This window comes from Brassica napus, chromosome C4 (assembly GCF_020379485.1).
Source record: "Brassica napus cultivar Da-Ae chromosome C4, Da-Ae, whole genome shotgun sequence".
NCBI classification, from domain to species: Eukaryota; Viridiplantae; Streptophyta; class Magnoliopsida; order Brassicales; family Brassicaceae; genus Brassica; species Brassica napus.
The window spans coordinates 49,796,396-49,816,484 of NC_063447.1; the positions used below are offsets into that span (position 1 = coordinate 49,796,396).

Here is a 20,089-nt window from a genome sequence, read left to right on the forward strand (position 1 = left end):
ACTAAGTTACATCTATACTATTAAAGCAGGATCCTATTGTCCTTTTTACCTTAGTGTACCCTTTCTTTACTAACATTGCATGTTTCATTAAGGGCAATCAAGTAATATTAATAACACATCTATATTGGGCCATTTTTTTCGTATCCAGCCCACTGTCCACATCAGATCTCTCTTGGGCCATTTGGGCCGATTAAGAAATCAGATCCAATTCTCACATTTTTTTTTTCCTTTGGGCCATTGAATCCAAGTTCAAATAATTTTTTTTCAACCATTCTTAATTATTTTTTTTCTTTTCTTAATATAATTTAAGCATTCATAAAAAAAAATTGATTTTTTCATTGAAAAGTATAAATCTTTATTAAAAGTATATAATTATTTTTATTAAAAATATTAACCACATAATAAAATTAATTTATTAGAGTTATACCAACTTAATTCATTAAAAAAATAAAGTTTAATTTTTTAAACATAAATAGTCATTTAAAATGAAACACGATAAAAAAAATAAAAATTTTAAGGCTTTTATAAAATAAAACACAAATATATAAAATATGCCATTTACTAAATATTTGTCAATTGAAAAAAGAAAAGAAAATAAATCCGCGCTTTAGCGCGGATCAAAATCTAGTATATTCCTTCAAAGTGAAGTATAGTTATTTTAGATTATTATTAATCAAATCGGATTGGTTTTATTTATTGCATTAGTTCAATTCTTCGTCTCAGATGTGTAACTATATTTTTATATTATTTTTAATATTACGCCTACCTCCCTGCATCAACTTCTTCTCTTCTGGCATCTTCCTCGCTCGCCTTCTCTGCTTTGTCCTGGCGTCTTCCTAATTTGCAGTTCTTTTCCTCTGTTTCTATTCCTTGAAGTAGAATCTGTAAGTCAGTATATTCCTTTGATTGTGATCAAATACAGATTCATGATCTCACTGTAAGCACAAGTTTTATGTGAACCAAGAAGTTCTTTATAGATAGATGTACAAAGCAAACAAAGCCCACATGCAACCATAGAAAAGAGCAAAACAGATTTTTCAAGGAAGATCAAAACATTAAAAGAGAAACCAAACATCTGCAGAGGATTGGTGTTTCATTGATTAGGCTTTGGTTCAATATCTTTGAGAAGACCAACTACTTGTTGCATGCTTGGGCGCTTTGAAGGAAGATCAGCCGTGCAAAGGTACCCAATCTTGAGAGCTTCTTCCATCTGATCTTCTGAGCCCGTCTGTTGTATTTTCGGATCAATAGCCTTTGATCCTTGACTCTTCCTAACCAAACTTCTAATCCAAGTCACGAGGTCTGTATCTTTCTCATCAAGATACTCATCTCCAACAGGTTTCTTCCCTGTGACCAGCTCAAACAGAACAACACCAAAGCAATATACATCAGATTTTGTCGTTGGCAGTTCTTGCTCAGGCTGCAAGAACTCAGGAGGGAGATAACCGGGCGAGCCGTTGGCAATCTCATCGTCCAATCCGCTTCCAAGGACTTTAGCCAAACCAAAATCAGACAATCTCGGTTCCAAGTTCTGGTCAAGATAGACGCTACTAGCTTTCACATCCCTATGGATCATTGGCGGTGAACAACCGTGGTGAAGGAAGGCCAATGCTCTGGCCGTTCCAAGCGCAATCATGTGCCTAAACCGCCACGTTGCAACCGGACCTTCATGCCCTATGTTTTGGATTCCATTGTCACCTTCTTCTTCCCATGTATCCGTGCTCCAGTCATCTGTTGTCTGAACTCCAAACGGCAGGTCTTGAAGCAGGTTTTGCAAGTTACCGTTCTCCATGTACTCATAGATAGCTATCCTCTGATCACCAGCTATGCAGTATCCAGTTAACGGAACAAGATTCGGATGCTTGATTCTCCCAAGAAACTCCAGCTCTCTAGCTGCTTCTTGGTCGCTAAGAGTCGAGCCATGGACCAAAACTTTTACAGCTACATGGATCCCACCAGGGAGGAAGCCTCTGTAGACCGGACCGAACTTACCTTCTGCTAAAAGAGTGTCTCTGTCGAAATGGGAAGTCGCAGACAAGAGATCTGAGAAGGTGATGTTCAGCAACGGCTTCTCAAAGATAACGACGGGAACCGCGTTTGCCTGCTTGACATCAGCCACCCATGTGGTGGAATCTGTCTGGAAAGAAAACGGACCTGAGATGCTTTGTTCTTCCTTAACTGAGACATCTTTGGCTTCACTGGTTTTAACTTTCCTTTTGTGGCCAAACGCTACAAAAACCAAAGCTGCTATGAGTAAGAACATGGCGGAGAGCGTCACCGCCAAAGCCACCTTGAGTACTCCAGTGGCTGAGCGTCTCCTCTTGAAGAGCGCAGGGTCTGCAGCGATAGGGCAGCTGCTTGTAGAGCCAAAGAAGGATCTGGTGAGAGTTTCAGGCGAGAATTTTTCAGTGCAAAACGTTAAGTTGTTGTAAGAGAAGTTGAAACTCTCCATCCACTGGAGCTTCTCAATGATAGGCATTGGTATCTCTCCAGTCAAATTGTTCCTGGAAACATCGATAGCCGCGAGGCTCTTGATACTCAACAGAGGGATGTTTCCTGATAGATGGTTTCCAGAAACATCAAGTGTGTTCAAGTCACTCAGCTCTGAGATCTCTATTGGTATGTGACCAGAGAGATTTGTGTTAGACAAGTTGAGATACTCCAAACCAGAGATCATCTGGATCCTAGGAAACACCCCTCTGTTGAATCTGTTCCAAGCTAGATTTAAGTGCTTAAGCTTCTTTAGTAGTGTGAGATTCTTGAAGATATCTCCACTGAGCTCATTCTCAGACAAGTCTAGATAAACCAAACTAGTCCAGTTGGAATCTACCTGAGAGATATGACCTTGAAACCGGTTCTTGCTGAGATCAGCCACCTCAAGAGTCTCCTTGAACAAACCTGTTGCTGAACCCTCAAACTGGTTCCCTGAGATGTTAAAAGAAGTGATGGACTTCATGTCAGAAAAATCTCTGTCCCTGCCATGGATCTTGTTTCTTGCTATGTTCAAAGCTTTGAGCTTCTGAAATGCAGAGGCAAACCCATCAGGGAGAGACCCTTCAAGCTGGTTAGAGGAGAGATCAATGGAAACAAGAGACTGGCAGCCAAGAAGTCCTCTTGGGATAGACATCTGAAACCCATTGTGATCAAACTTCAAGACTCTCAAGCTGACAAGAGAGTCCACAGCCTCAGGGATTTGACCTGAGAAGTTGTTGTGAGAGAGGTCAAGGGACTCAAGCTGCCCAAAGTTGCCAACATTGCTGGGGAAAGAGCCAGAGATCTGGTTGAAGGAGAGGTTGAGGCTCTTCAAAGTGGTCAGACTCCAGAAATCAGATGGCAAAGCAGAGATTCTGTTGTTGCTGAGATCCAGAGACTGGAGCTTGCTGAGTTTGCCAAGGGTTGTGTCAGGGATTGGACCAGATAAACCCATCCCAGTGGCAATTAACACAGTCACATGCTCATTGTTGGAATCACAGAACAAGCCTTGCCATGAGCAAAAGGGAGCAGAGAAGTTGTAAGCTTGAGCAGAGGTTAAACTCATTTGTTTGAAGAATTCAGAGACAAAGAAACCATCTGTGTTTGGTTCTTGGCAATAAACTTGCTTCAAGAACAGAGGAAGAATCAATGCATAACCCCAGAAACCAAAACCCATTTGATAAAATCTCTCTTTCTCCCAAGAAAAGTTTATAGAAAGCAGAATCTCACTAAAGCTACTTTAAAGTCTTTCATGCAAAAACCCAGAAAGCTCAAGCAGTTGAAGACAAGATGAGGAGAGAGATATAGAGATAGAAAAAGAGTTTACTTGACTATGTGGTGCTTCTCAAGTACACGAGAAACCAAAAGGACATAAAATCAAGAAAAAGGAGCATTTTTGTCAGTGCCTAGCATCATGGATATATGTAAACTTTGAGTAGATTAATAATTTAATATAATATTAAGCTTCCTCTGAGTGTGACATGACAATCTATTTTAATTGAGAATTCTAATAAATACCAGAGAGAGAGGTGTGGACACAGTTAGGAGCAGAAAGGGGGTGAAGCTTTTTCATAAATGAGAGAATTCATTCACTCGGATTTCAGAAACAGTATCATTGGTTTCTTTTTCTAGTTGAAAGTCATTGATTCTTCTCACCGCAAACCCGTTTTTGTCAATCTTTTAGGTGAATCCATTTCAACTGTTTTTTTTTTTCCCTCTAGCCAGAAAGTTTAATTTTCTTTTCAATAATTCAAGAGCATCAGCATTGACACAATCTCTCTTAGAAGAGTACCTTTCACATATAATATCATTTAATTAATTTGTATAATTAAATGTTAAATTCAAAAATTATTAGATCAATGAAAAGATAACATGTAAAAGAAGAGTCCCTGATCTATTTTTGTAAGTTTTTTGAAGAACAATAGCTTCTGCACTTCTCTCCTCTTTTTCTTACCATTTCTTTTACTTTTTCTCTTTATTTTATTACCCCTTCCATTTCCGAAAATAAGATTTTCTAAAGTTTTCATGTTTATTAAAAATATAATAAATGTTTACAATTTAATTTACAATTTAATTTTTAATACACTTTACAATAATCATCCACTAATAAAATTTAATCAGTTCAAATATTCACAATTAATGTTTCTAAAAAATAAACAAAAATATCTTAAAAATATAAAAAATCTATTTTTGTGGAACAAGAAAAAACTCTATAAAATCTTACTTTCGGGAACGGAAAGAGTATTAAAAAAGTGAGAATTTCTTCTTCATACCTTCACTACACCTGCTCTAAAAGCATCTTTAAAAAAACTCTATAACTTCAAATATAAAGTTTTGAGGAATGAAAACTTCAAATTTGAAGTTTCCTCTTTTTATTTGCATTTTGATCCTTATAATTAATTACACATCACATTTATGATTCTTAAGTATTTTCTCATTTATCGTTCTAATCCTTATTTTTTATAAATCATAAATATTTCAAAAAAAATTATGAGTTAACATTTTACACATAAAATTAAATAAAAAAGTTAAAATAAGATTTATAATATCTCAAGACTATAATTAGAAAACAAGAATATTATAAAAGAAACTTAATAAAAAAACTCTTAAATAAGATACATGAAGACATAACTATTAGGAAAAATTAAATATTACAATAACACTAATAGTCTGGTAAATTTGCTCAAGAACCTTCAAAATTTCCAAAATATTGTCCAAAACTTTTTTTGTACCCAAAGATGGAGAATGACGGAAATAATTTTATGGAATAATGTGGTATTTTTTTGTAGTTTAATATTTAGTTATGTATTTCTATTTATAATTTTATACATTTGATGTAAGATTTTATTAATTAATATTACTATAATATTTTTATATATGTGCTAGTTATTTATAAATTTTTTTGAATTTATATTAATTATAACAAATATAAAGAACATAGTGTATATATATATATATATATATATATATATATATATATATATATATAATTTTGAAGTCAGGTTTGAAGTTTTATTTTTGGAGAAAAATAATTTGAAACATCAAATTTAGAGTTTTGCAAACTCTAAAACAGAGAGTCTTTACTCTAAGGTTTTGGTACACTAATCTTTGAAAGTACTGTGTAAAACATCTTTAGACACCATTGAGACACATACCTGCATTTTGGTGAAAATGTTTCAATTTATTTGGTCTCTAAAATTTTGTTTGATTAAAAAATGTAAATGATAGTGATATAATCTTAAACTAGATTGGATCCACGCGCTTACGCGCATTTTTTAAATTAACATCTAATTTTATATTAATTAAAATTTATATGTATAACTATTTAATGTGTTGTTAAAGTTTGGAATTATGAATATATTAGATATGCTGGAACATGGATCTTTATGTTCTTCTTTTTTTTGTCATCAAAAACTTCATTTAAAAACTCAAACTGGTCCTAACATACTAGTTTCAGGAGCTAGCTATTGAGGAGCCAAAACGTCTACTAATCTAATATTATGAAAACTTAAAATAATTATGTTGAGATTTTTTAAGTTTTTTAAGTAATGTGATATAAATTTAATATATATTAGATTGATTTAAGATATTATATATATAAATATATATTACGAAAATATATGTTCATATTGGTCTCATGTTATTTTAGGCTTTGATATTTTATAGTTGAAATGATCAAATCTTTTTAACACTAAATGTTGATTTCATAGTATATTTGTCTTTAAATAGATTAGATAGTTTTTTTATTGAAATTATTTTTGTAAACGTATTTTTGTAGATAAATAATCATATACAATTTCAGCCAAAAATGTTTAATTTATGACCATTTTTTGCAAAAGCGTGAGAAAAGATTTCCAGCTTCTATTTTTGTACTTGGATATTTCAAACTTATTAATACGACTAAAAGTGGATAACATGCAATTATTACGGTTAGGTTCATCTATGAATGTTTATAGGGTGAATTTGCCATCTAACCAAGTTTGGAGTCAAAAGAAAACACTTTCTTAATAAAAGTTCTTTTGTTTTTTTGAAACAGATAAAAGTTCTTTATTCTTCTTTTTTTACAAAAGATCTTCTTTAGCACTTATTGTAAAATCTATCTCCATTGATGGTTTAACATGTCATGCCATTAAAGGTGTGTACAAAGTATGTTCTCTTTACCTTTTTAGATTGCCGGTTGTTATTTTTCTTTTACGTCTTTCTTAGCAAGCTGCGACTTTCTTACCTATAGGAATAATGATAATTATTTCTCACAAATGAAATGGATTCACATGGAAATGTCAAAAATTTAATAGATTCGCATTGATATGAGATTTTGCAGTGTGACATAATTCAAATGTGATAAAATTTACTTAAAATTTTTAAACAGTGGCATTAGACATGGCGACAGGAGAAATGTGAGTCTGCTCCATGAATCCTATCTTTCGTCGTTCTCCACACGCAAGTTCGTCTGCCACTCCCTCCATGTCCATCTTTCTCTGCAGTGGTCGCTTTCCTCGGTGAAGCTCTCTCCTTTTCGATCATCTCGACAACTCGATCCGTCGTGTTGGGTGAGAGTTGTAGCTGTAGCGATGGAGATGCAATCTCCATCGTCTCTTCTACAAGATTTAGAGATCGTTCATGAGTTTTGCGTTGCTGCATGCGTACGCTTACGGTAAGACTTTATAGTCGCTTCTTGCCATCTAACTGGTGGAATGCTCATTTCTGTATGTGTTTGGCTTGTGATCTATGTTCACGGAGACTCTGAATGTGGCGTGGAGGCGTGAGCTATGTTCCCTCTAAAATCAAGTCTCTTTGACTTCAGTTCTTGCTAGCCCATCTTGTTGTCCATGAGTTTGAGTAGCATGCTTAGCAGTTCATGCAAGGAGTCTCTTTGTTTTATTGTGTTCACGGCTCTTAGAGCTTCAAAAAGAAGTAGCAAGGCCTTGAAGTGGTGATACTGCACCCTTTCATTTAGCTGACTTTGAAGAGGAGTGGGGTTGTGGAAGTTGAGCGATGCTAAGGTTTGGTGGTTAATATTATCCCCTCTAAGGCCGGTTCTTGATTTTGGAAGAGTGTCCTAGCTTAGACTTGAGGACGGTCTTCGAGCGGGCCTCTATGTTGTTTCAAAGGAATGGTCTTTTGCTTCGGGTGAAAGGATGAAATGGCTTCTTGGTCGGTTGATCGTGGATCCACTTTGCCTTGGGTGTGTGGCGTGTGTCCCTTCTTTCAGTAGATGCTCAATCTCTCATTCAGGTGCTTTAAGTTTGTATCGATTACTTCTAGTGTCACAATCATAATTCCAGTTGCTGCTTGATCTCTCACAGTCATACTCTCATTAAAACATGCATGTATCTTACAGTTTGTCAAATAAAATATGATTTTTTCTTTGACCAAAAAAAATATATGATTTTTTTTTCAATTCATAAACTTCATTTTATAAAAAGTTAAAAAAAAAAGGTAGAATCCTCTTTAATACTTTTGCATCAGAAATGTAAAACCACATTTGTTATAAAAATGATAAACTACTTTTAAACGGAAAGAATAAAACTTATCCTAAATGGGTTACTTCAAAAAGAAATCCACCATGGAATTAGATATCAAAACGATTTGTATTAACGTACATACCTTAGTTTCTCTCCTAAGATTGCACATACCTTAGTTTCTCTCATAGCCCCAAATATAACCAATGCATATTGTGAACTCAATGCACTAAATCATATTTGATTGTAATTGGTCATGAATTCACGTAGAAAAAGCGTGGGGTTGCCAGTTTGAAGTAGACGTTGTAAAAAAGAGTAAACTACACACATTGATCATGAAAGCAAATACAATAAGTAGTAATTATAATTGGAAACGACGTTAAAAGTGTGAGGAGGAAGAATCAAAACGGCTTGAGTTGAGTGTGTAGTGGGAAATGATGGTTCGCTTGACAACAAGACCACACATGTATTATGGCCTCTTTTTACATGAATCATAACACTTCTTTGTGTTTCCGGCAAAATCATGTCTAAACTTGCACGCATTATCACTTCCTCGTATTGAAGAAATGTATATAGAAAAAAAATCTGGGATATAAATAAGATACTCAGTTGCTCGCTTCGTAACAATCATAATTGATCCCATCTATGTATAGCATCATCGGTTGGAATGAGCTCAATATCATGATAGCATAGTGGTCTATTTTAGAATCTTTACTATGGGGATTAAATATTTTAGTACATTTTTTTTGGACAAAAAACATTTTAGTACATAACTAATGTAATAACCATTAAACTTTGATTATTCTTCATATTCTGCATGTTCGACAAACTTTTTCGAATACTTTGAATATCCAAAATAAGAATTTTTTTTTATTATAACTATACAGATTAATAAAATCAACCCGCATTATATTTTACTTCACATAAACACTTTGAACCAAGTAATGGTAGTCCAGTGATAATCTTTTGCGGCTTGGTGTTTACCCACATCAGTTCTAGGTTTGATTTTCCTTGAGAACTAAATTATCGTTACTTGGCTAGTTTGGGCTTGGGTTTCGGCCCATGTGGTTTATATGGTGGATCGTAACAGATGATCAGTTCAATCCCTGATATTATTCGGATGGTATTCAAACTCGAACCAAACAGTGAGGTAGCCATTCCACTCTATAGCATTAAATGCATTCCTCCCGGATCTGGCCGGATCAGCCGATAGGATTTATAAAAAAAAAATATTTTGCACCAAAAAACAAAAGAAAAAAAATGCACAATGCTTCACCTTGTTGCGCGAACTCCTCGTCTACAATTTTTTTCTCCTTAGCTACGATGAAAAGCCTGAAACTATATAACCCGCACACAGCTCAGAAATGAATAATCTTAATCTTTTCTTTTAGAAAAAATAATAATCTTAATCCTGGTTAATAAATACTTCTGAATAGTAATACCTTGCTAGCTATAAACTTTTGACGACAACTTTTTGTATAAAATGTAGCTATTTAGCTATAAAATGTCTATAAACCCCCATCCGTAGTAAGATAGATATGGATTGTTACAGAGTTATCATAGATTTTGTTATAACAATATTTTTGTGTCATAGATTTGGTATAATAATATTTTCTTTTTTGTTTTGTTGCTAACGTCAAATTTTGTAGCTAATAATCATGGTTAATTACGGAAACACCCTATCTAATTCTTTGTTGTTTTTAGTAAACTCGTAATAAACATGATACATTTTCCCCTACGTATATGTTAGTTAGAAAACGTATTACCTAGAAAACGTTATCTTCTAATATGTGTCGGTTGAGAAAGCACTACTTTAATCAACATACCTTTTGAATGATATTTAAAGTGATAGATGAGTGAAAGTCTGGAGATGGGTTGATTCCATCCATTGCTCTCTTCTTCATCTTTCTAATAACTTTCAGAAAACACACACTAACGAACTTGATAGTTGTATCATATATAAAATACGTAGCTTTTACTACAACAATACAATATAGACGAAGTTATATCTTAGAAGATTAGCATGAATGAATTTTTATCATCCGATAATTTTTTTTATATTTAAATGAAAAAACACCATCAAGTTTTCTTATGTATTACACATGTGAAGATTTAGATTAATTATTTATTTAGTAAAAATAAATGATTACCATTGTCACTTTGTGATTGATTTATTCTTGTAATTTCATAACATTTTCATTTTAGAACTATTAATTTTCAATTTTTCATGAGTATTTTATACAAGCAATATTTGATCTATACTATTACTAGGTGACATTTCTATGCTCATGTACGTATAAATATTAATAAAATAATTAATTTTTAATAATAAACTAATATTTCTTTTTATAGACAAAAATAATATTTATTTATATTAAAATTTCAAATAATTTATTAATTTATATATATTAAATTTATGAAAATATTATTTTTAGTTATTTATTGTTAATTTAATTAAAAATGTACTTTCATGTATAGTTCACATCTATTATTCCAAATTGAAGCACATTTTTGTTCTGATTATAGTAAAACCTGATTAATTTTAGGCTTAATGTTATTAACAGCATTTAGTTTGTTATTTGTTTTAGATTCATAAATATATTTCTATAAAATTCTATATAATTTTAAATAAGCTGCTTGGAAAAATAAAGAAATAAATGTTGATCAATTCAGAGTTGTTAACAAACATAAATTATAATATTTTGAAAACTCATTCATGAATATGAAAAAATATAAAATAAATAATTCTTAAGTAGTTTAATAATTTATATATGATAATTATAAAGAAGATGTGTAAGTATTTTTATGATATCTTAATCAAACATTTGATTTTGGGTATAATTTTTCGAATCTGTTTTGTGTTTGTTTTGAGGTATATTAGATTACATCAGCTCCTTAGATTAAACAACAACTGTTTCACATTCTAATAAAGTTAAATTTGGATTAACAGTTTTAATTTCATATACATATATATATGTTATTCATCTTTGATTTATAAATATATATTTTTAAAATTATGTAACGTGATATATATAGGTTTGGTACAAAGTTAAGATAAAAAATTGAAGTGTTGATCGGTTTGAAGTTCCACAAGCATACCAAAATAACTATCATTTGAAAGTTCATCGGTCATTTCATAATACAATAATAACCAACAATTTATTTTTTGATTCCATCAGTTTGCCAATGTACAACTGAGATTAAGCAACAATTATAATTATAATTTTGTATTATTTAAATTGACTATTTGATATTAAGTTTATCTTAACCTAAAACTAAATAACTTTTAGAAACAGAATGATATGAGGTGATTGGCACTCATTATTGACAATTTATTTTGTAATTCGATGAAAAATAAAGGAACTATTTTTAAATGTTTTAATATCTATTATATTATTAAAAAAATTGTTGATTAAAAATAAAAATTAAAGTTTTGATAACATAAATACTTTGATGACTTATTTATTATAATTTTTCTATTAATATTCTGATTTTTAGAAAATAAAATAAGAAAATTTAATAAGTACATAATATATATCAATAAATGGCTATGTTTTCTTTAAAATGCAATATATATATAAAAAGAAGAAAAATACTTCATAAATTAATTTAATGCATTAGTAATACTTATATAGTACTCAGAAAAATTTAATATGAGTGCAACTTGTAAAATATTTTTTTTTTCAAATAAAATCAGAAGATCCGTGTTTTAGTAAAAAAAAATTGTTTCAAACTTCTGATATTATTTGAAAAACTTTTATTTAAGAAAGTTTCAGGTGAGAATCAATGTTACAAAAAGATAAAAAAAATTTAGAAAAAAATTTTGTTTCAAAAAGATACATTTTTTATATTTTTAAAACATAAATTAATTGCAAATTGTAAACTTAAAAAAACATAATTGTGTTTAATAAAACTCTATTGGTTAAAATTTGTGGGGAATAGTTAATTACAGAAATTAATGCATTGGTAATTAAAAATCTGATATGTTTTTTTAATAAGTGTGAAAATCATAAAACTTACATTTTTCTGAAACAGATGGAGTATTTTTTTTGTCTTATATTTTCCAATTTTTAAAATAAAGCTTATTAAATAATAAAATAAAAACTTAAAATAGTAATAATGAAAAGTAGTCATAATAATTTAAATTTATTACAAATATCAAGGTAACTAACATTTGTTAAAATTAAAGTTAAGTACTATCCGTAAAAAGCTAACTCCTCGATAATATTACAAAGATATATTTTGTCATCTATATAAACTATTATATATACTTTCAGATATTTCAACTTCTCATATAACTCATTTTAAGGCATTTCCCTCCTCATCGTTTTTGGGCAACAATGACAGCAATGGTCGACCTTGATATTCAAAATTGTTTGATCTTTACTCTCGTATTCCTCTTCCCAACCCTCTTTCTCTTTGTCTTCTTCTTCTTCTACAAGGAACCAAACAACAGCTTTGATCTGCCTCCAAGCCCTCCTTCTCTTCCGATCGTTGGTCATCTTCACCTTATCATCTCTTCTTCAATGCACAAGTGTTTTCAGAAAATCTCATCCAAGTACGGACATTTCCTCCATCTCCGCATCTTCCACGTCCCCATCGTTCTCGTCTCCTCTCCCACAGTGGCCTATGAGATCTTCAAGGCTCACGACACGAACGTCTCCTATCGTGGTCCAATTGCTATCGATGAGTGCATTGTGTTTGGTTCTTCTGGCTACATTAGAGCTCCCTCTGGTGATTACTGGAGGTTCATGAAAAAGATCATCATGGCTAAGGCCCTCGGTCCCCAGGCGCTAGAGCGAACACGTGGCGTCCGTTTAGTTGAGCTAGAGAGGTTCCACAGAAACCTGCTGGATAAGGCCATGAAGAAAGAGAGCGTGGAGATAGGCGAGGAAGCGATGAGACTCGTTAACAACACGCTGGGAAAGATGAGCATGGGAAGTAGTTTCTCAGTGGAGGACAATGACGGTGGGAAAGTCTGTGAACTATCAGTCGCGTTCACTTCCTTGTGCCACAAGTTTTGTGTGGCGCAAGTGTTTCATAAGCCGCTAGAGAAGCTAGGGATCTCATTCTTAAAAAAGGACGTGATGGAGGTTTCACACAGATTTGAAGAGCATCTGGAAAAGATTCTTGCGAAATACGAAGAGAAAGTGGAGGAACATCAAGGTGCTGAGTTTATGGATGCATTGTTGGAATCTTATCAAGGCGAAAACGCAGAATATAAGATGACTAGGAAGCAAATTAAGGCGTTATTTGCGGTAACACTTTCATTGAGAATCAAACAAATACCATTATACTCAAGGCCGCATCTGGGGACAGCTGGATGAAATATTGGCTTTGCCCTCCCCTGTCCAAACTTTTGGAAGTTTTTTACATAAATAAAGACTTCCAAATTATGAAAAAATATTTTTTTTGATAAAATTACTAAATAAATGTTTATACCCCTGAAATCTCAGATCCGACCATGTTTATACTAAATTAAAAAATTTGCTAATGCAGGAGCTTTTCGTTGGAGCAGGTGACTCCTCTTCTTCAACAACACGGTGGGCAATGGCAGAGATCATCAACAACCCTAAGATTCTCGAGAGACTAAGAGAAGAAATCGATTCAGTGGTGGGAAAAAATAGGTTGGTTCAAGAAACTGATCTAACAAATCTACCTTACCTGCAAGCTGTAGTCAAGGAAGCTCTAAGATTGCACCCTGTGGGAGCTGTGGTGCCAAGGGAGTTTCAAGAAGGCTGTACGATAGGAGGGTTCTACATACCGGAGGGAACATCACTTGCTGTTAATTCTTATGCTATCATGAGAGATCCTGATTCTTGGGAAGATCCTTGTAAGTTTAAGCCAGAGAGGTTTCTGACATCTTCAAGATCATGGAAAGAGGAGGAGAGAAAAGAGCAAGCACTGAAGTTCCTCGCGTTTGGCGCCGGAAGGAGAGGATGTCCTGGATCAAATCTTGGTAGTACTTTTGTAGGAACCGCGGTTGGAGTGATGGTGCAGTGCTTTGACTGGGAAATTGAAGGAGATAAAGTCAACATGGAAGAAGCTTCAGGATTGAGATTCTTTATGGCTTTGGCTAAGCCACTTAAGTGCACTCCTAGTCCTCGAAATATGAACCAATTAACTTCTGATTCAGGAGGTCAAGATTACACTCGGTTTGAATTAACAAACATATAACTCTATAAAAGTTCAGAAGATCGTTATTACATATGTTACATGCCTTATTTTTGCATTTGTACGTTCATGTTGTTGAATGCATTATGCAAATACCTCCTTAAACATTGTATTTTATACTTGTTACAAAAAAAAACATTGCATTTTATTTTTAAAAAAATATTATTTATCTTGATGTTAATATCGTGACAAAAAATAAATCTTGATGTTAATATTAAAAAAAAAGCTTATTGTTAATATATTTGCCACTTTCAGTAAATATTTGGGTAAATTAGTATATGGTAATTTTACTTAACAAAAGTGCCATGTACTCAATTAAGAAAGTATCACAAATCAACCACAAAGGAAGGAAGATATACTACTCTATCCTCGAAATCTTAATATCGTGTTAACAGAGACAATCCTTTCCATCTTGGGCTACGTAACATACATTAAATATAGATTCACACTGATCTTAGCTTTGTTCTATACAGCATTGTATTGTTTCTTGTGACCTTGTGACTATTCACAAGAAGAAATAATACTGATTTATGGATTTTATGGTTCTTAAATCGATCAACGAAAGCCAGTCTTCACTCGATTCAGAGTACTTTGTCGGTGAAATCAGAGTAAAATGCATAAATAAACAGGAAACAAAGTCTTTCTCTTTTCGAATTCACTAGAACAAGAAAATATATTACACCAATACGTTAATGCATAAATCAAATACAACCTTCCTAAAATACCATCATTTTCTATTACAAGCATTATTCAGGATAATCTTAATCCAACGTTAAAACTACCCCTAGAGCTTAGACTTCAATTTTCTTAAACTCGGAAGTGTGTAAGCCAATACTTCGATACCCAAAGCACAAGACTAGCTCCAATTGCTTGATCACACAAGCACTAAACAAAGATCTCGGTTTTCTTATTTTGTAGAGACGCATTTTTTCTTGGATGCACGTCCTCTTGTATACATAACCAGAATTTGCTCCCAAGTTCTTCCAAATGCAATTTAAGTAACTTTCATTTTTATTTTAAGGAATAACTTTTTTTCTTTTTCTTTTTCAAATAATATCATTTACATTTTACTAGGTGGTTACCCGTGAATTCACGAATATAAATATTGTATGAATATATATATATATATTATACAATGCTATAATTTCTAAATAATAATTAGAAAATTAAAAGGGTAGTTTTTAACTCCAAATACTTTGAAGATTTAAAACTCAATATTGCATTTTTCAAAACATGAGATTTAATGATAAATTCATTAATATTAATCTAAGTCGTTAAAAATATGTATTATACCTGATTTTTATCAAACGATTAAAAAAAATCATGATCAATGAACCAAAAATCTATTTTAAAACACTTTATAATCATCACATTATCTTATCTATCATCTCATTTAACTTTGAGGCAAATTAATTCTTATTTTCAAAGTTTTCATGCATTTAACAAATGTCAGTGGAATTATATATGCAATTGTTAAATTTTTGATGTTGTAGAATTCATGTTTGTTGCTTTTACTTCTATGTCTTGAGCTGCCTGGAGAATGTTGTGATTGTCGAGGATCTCTAGGTTGTGGAAGTAGCCAACTTTGCCAAAACCTTCGTCTAGTAAATGACCAGAGCCCATATGTGTCGTGGTGTGCCGTCCAAAGTCAAAAAAAATCATCCACTTTATATATATATGTGTCTGTGTCAGGTAAAAAAAATTAAAAAACAAAACAATTCCAAATTATCCTCTAATATTATACCTAAAATATATTTAATTATACAAACTAAAATTTAATTTACGAATTTGGTATATTAGCAATATTAAATTTGCAAAGTAATATATACAATTTAAATTTTAAAGTTTAAAAAAAAACATTTTCTACTTTAAATTTCCTTTCTTTTTACTTTAATTTTTCATCATTTCTACTTTAAATTTTCATTTCTTTTAATTTTTAAAATAATTATATTTTTTGATTAGTGTTAGAACTATTTAGAATTTAAATCAATTTGTGACTCATATAAAAGCAAAAAAATAGAATATCATAACCAGGTTTAAATTAATACTATTAAATTAGGAACATGTTCGGTTGATAATGTTTGGTCTAATTATTTACAATCCACTTTTTTAAATAACTAAATGCCATTATATAACATATATACCTATAACGTGACTTGGTATTTTATAACTTCCTCTCCCTTTTACTTCCTATAATGGACATATTTATAGGAACCAAAGAATCAAAACCAATTGTGAACTTAATTCATAAATAACCAAGTGAATCCTATATCATAACCTGCTTTAAATCAATACTATTAAATTAGGAACATGTCCAGTTGATAATGTTTGGTCCAATTATTTATAATCCACTTTTTTAAATAACTAAATGCCAGTATATAACATATATATCTATAACGTGACTTGATATTTTATAACTTCCTCTCCCTTTTACTTCCTATAATTTCGGGTTGCTTTATTTTGAGTATAAAAAAATTACGTATACATTAACTATATATCTAAACAAAGAAATAATATTAGACTACAATCATTGACAGCAAGAATTTCATCTATTAGATACTTTGATTTCCCCATGCGTGATACCGTTCTTTATATATATTATCAATAACAATTAATATCATTCATATTCATAGTATCAATAACTATGTTTACAAATAAATAAATAACTATACCAACTTCAATAATAACTATGGATACCTATTTGGCTCGCGATTTGATTCCGGTTCAAATTCAATTTTTGGTTCTAGAGATATAGGATTCCCTTGGTTATTTATGAATTAAGTTCACAATTGGTTTTGGTTCTTTGGTTCCTATAAATATGTCCAAACTTATACAATATCTTATATAAAAATTAGGGGTGACGTTTGAGTACTCATTTAAGTTTGGTTGGAGTTTCGGGTTTTCGGGGTTAAATATTTCAGTCCCACTCGGATATTTTTAAGCATTCTACAAATTAGTTATAAACTTTATTTGTAAAGCTTGCAACATAATATTGTTTCTTAGTATTATCCTTATTATAACAATTATAATTGCTCCCATTATATTACTAATCTTACGGTTGGCTTAAAACAAAAATTAACCAATCATAGAAACTATATTGTTTTTTAAAAAATGTAGAATAATCGTATCTTATAAAAGGTTAATTAGTCAATAAGTCACTAAACTGAACTTAGCTAGCACTTAGAAGTCAGGAATGAAATTCGAATTGTGTTTGATGGTATGTATGTTGTTTGCTTTTGGGTGTATGATTGTTAACTAAATACTCAGGAAAAAAATTTAGATATGGGCCATCTTACTATCTTAGTAGGGAACAAATCAAAGATGATTATTAGTTTTTTTTTTTGTAACATAAGATGATTATTAGATATCCCGTACTTTTCTCATTTTTAATTAATTTTAATGTGTGTTTGATTGATTAAATAAGATATTTAGTTGCCGTTAGAAAAAGTAGATCCCGATTTTCTTGCCATTAAAGTGGTGGTTACATCCACAATATATAATTTGATGCAGTTACATTATTTTAAGTATGTATTTTTAAAATTTTAAGTTGGACACAACATATATCAATGGATCATGATCCTAATTTAATAGTATTGATTAAAATCTCTTATTAATCATTTAAGAAAAATATTATACAAATAAAAACACAAATATGATTAAAACACAAATATAAAAATTAATTTTTTTTTAAAAAATGTAAAAAAAAAATAATATATATATTCTATTAAAACAAGAACATGACTTATTGATATATGTGTGATACAACTATTTTAATAAAATTATTAAAACCTCCTATTAATCATTTAAGAGAAATATTATACAAAAAACACAAATATGACTAAAACACAAATATAAAAATTAATTTTTTTAAAAAATGTTAGACAAAAAATATACCCGCCCTTTTTAAGGGCGGGTCAAAATCTAGTTGTGTATTTAAAACTGAATTATATTAAATTATATGTTTCATACACAAATACATTAGGAAATGGTCAAATGATAAATGAGAGTTATCTAATATATCATTTTATTGTTTCAACAGCCAAAACTTATTATAAAGATCCAATTAAAAATGATCACTCATAAATTAAATACTTAAGGCTTTGAATGGTGACCAAGGAACGAAAGGGAACACTGAATTCTTTATCATTCCCAAAAAAAATCACCATTCACAAGGAATAGTTTTTCCTTCTTGTTCCTCCTCATTCATTTTTTTTGTAGAGAAATATAGAACAAAAGCATTTCTTGTTAAATTTGATAAGGAACAAACATTCATTTTCATTCCTGCAATTTTATTCCTATACGTTCTTTTCCTATTCGTTCCTCGTGTTCCCGAAAATGTCACCAATCGGAGCCTTAGAATATTTTTTTTGTGTGGTCGCAATGGTCAAAATTTAGTTTTACTTAAAATAAATATCTTAACATGTTGGTATTATCTATCAATAAGAGCCCAAAAAAATATTCCCTAAGACGTCCACATATGTTTAGATGGCTTTGATAGCTCCATTCATGAAAACAAAAATCATCTACAAACAATTTGATAAAAGAAACGAATGTATTTTTTGTATTTAAAAATGATTAATTGATTTATATAAATTATAATAATGAATATATGAATCAATGGTACTTTAAAAAGGCAAAAATATCTCATGTCTAGAAGATTGATTAGTAGACGAACTAGTAATATTTATAATATGCAGAAATTATACAAATTGTTTAGTATTTTACTTTATTTTTCTAACTAAAATTTGTTTAGAATACACATGAGGAAAATAAGTAAAAATTATTTTGGATATTTATGTTATTATATTATTTGAACATATGACTATGGTATAAAAAAATCGATTGGTTTAGTTATTTTAGGTAAACTAAATTTAATATTTGCATTTTGAACTAAATCAAAATTTCCTGTATTCTATATTTTATTAATTTATTAATTGTATTTAGTTGATTTTTGTGCATATATATATTTATAAATATTCAAACTAAATATTTTTTTCTTTATTATTAAGAAAATTACTTATACTTATATTATATGTACTTTAATTAGTTTTTTTCGTGAGAATATATACATATATATATATATATATATATTTCTATATATTTATTTATAATCTAATAGCTGATAACCAATAATGTTTTTGATATATATGGATTTAAATATTTTATAAAACTTAAATAAAATTAATTAATTTTATGTTTTTATCTATAATTTTAAGTCATTTTTTTATTTACATGTGCAACCGCTAAATATAAAAAATATTATAAACAATAATATATTATCATTTAAATCAATTTGATCAGTTTGGTGATTTATGATCGGTTTTATGATCCTTTTATGTATTAATTATATTTATGACTTTGATGATCGGTTTGATCATTTATTTAATTTATACTTTCATCGTAATGAGATTTGTATGTTTAGATCATTTGGAAATAAATTCAATTCGGTACGGAGTAACATTAGCTAACATAATTAATAATTCTTTATAGTCTCATACATTAATATGAATATTTATAAAATGATTGAAGCATAATAAAAATTAGTTAATATTTTTCTTTCATTTTCTATAAATTAGAAGTCGTTTTGCAATTTAAAATAATTTGTTTTGTCATCTTGTATGAAAATAAATATAAGATGCCTATGTTATTTAATTTTTTTTTCAAAGGGAACCTTTTAAATATATATATATATGAACCCAAAAAGGGAACCTTTTAAAAATATTTCTGTTATTTAAGATGCTTATTTATTTTTTGGGTGAAAGTGGCTCCTTTGTTATACATATTTTTTTGTGAAATTTTCTTCTTGAATTCACGTAATATATACAGTCTATATTTAAGTTTTTTAACCATGTTTCCATTACTATAAAGAAAAAGGAAACATAACAAAAATTCTTAATAACACAAAAATTCTTAATAACGACATATTTGAGTAATATTTTTAATTTACAAAGGTTAAATATATAATTTTTCCGTGCTCATGT

The 20,089-nt window shown here is 30.4% G+C and overlaps 2 protein-coding genes across 2 annotated transcripts; one reads left to right on the plus strand and one right to left on the minus strand.

Annotated features, from left to right (window-relative positions):
- Window positions 1-948: 948 nt before the first annotated feature.
- LOC106446633 (probable LRR receptor-like serine/threonine-protein kinase At2g24230) lies at window positions 949-4,159 on the minus strand. Its single transcript, XM_013888413.3, has one exon. It carries the CDS (start codon window positions 3,647-3,649, stop codon window positions 1,094-1,096), a length of 2,556 nt encoding a protein of 851 aa, XP_013743867.2. The 5' UTR covers window positions 3,650-4,159; the 3' UTR covers window positions 949-1,093.
- Window positions 4,160-12,166: 8,007 nt separating this feature from the next.
- Window positions 12,167-14,283, plus strand: LOC106449901 (cytochrome P450 705A1). Its single transcript, XM_013891566.3, has 2 exons — window positions 12,167-13,192; window positions 13,434-14,283. Exons 1-2 carry the CDS (start codon window positions 12,275-12,277, stop codon window positions 14,109-14,111), a joined length of 1,596 nt encoding a protein of 531 aa, XP_013747020.1. The 5' UTR covers window positions 12,167-12,274; the 3' UTR covers window positions 14,112-14,283.
- Window positions 14,284-20,089: the final 5,806 nt, after the last annotated feature.

What these genes read in the sequence shown, in the direction of transcription:
- LOC106446633 (XM_013888413.3), bottom strand. Translation starts at nt 3,649, where the DNA reads ATGGGTTTTGGTTTCTGGGGTTATGCATTGATTCTTCCTCTGTTCTTG.
- LOC106449901 (XM_013891566.3), top strand. Translation starts at nt 12,275, where the DNA reads ATGACAGCAATGGTCGACCTTGATATTCAAAATTGTTTGATCTTTACT. An exon ending in AAATTAAGGCGTTATTTGCG is followed by an intron (nt 13,193 to 13,433) that starts GTAACACTTTCA and finishes TTGCTAATGCAG; the next exon opens with GAGCTTTTCGTTGGAGCAGG.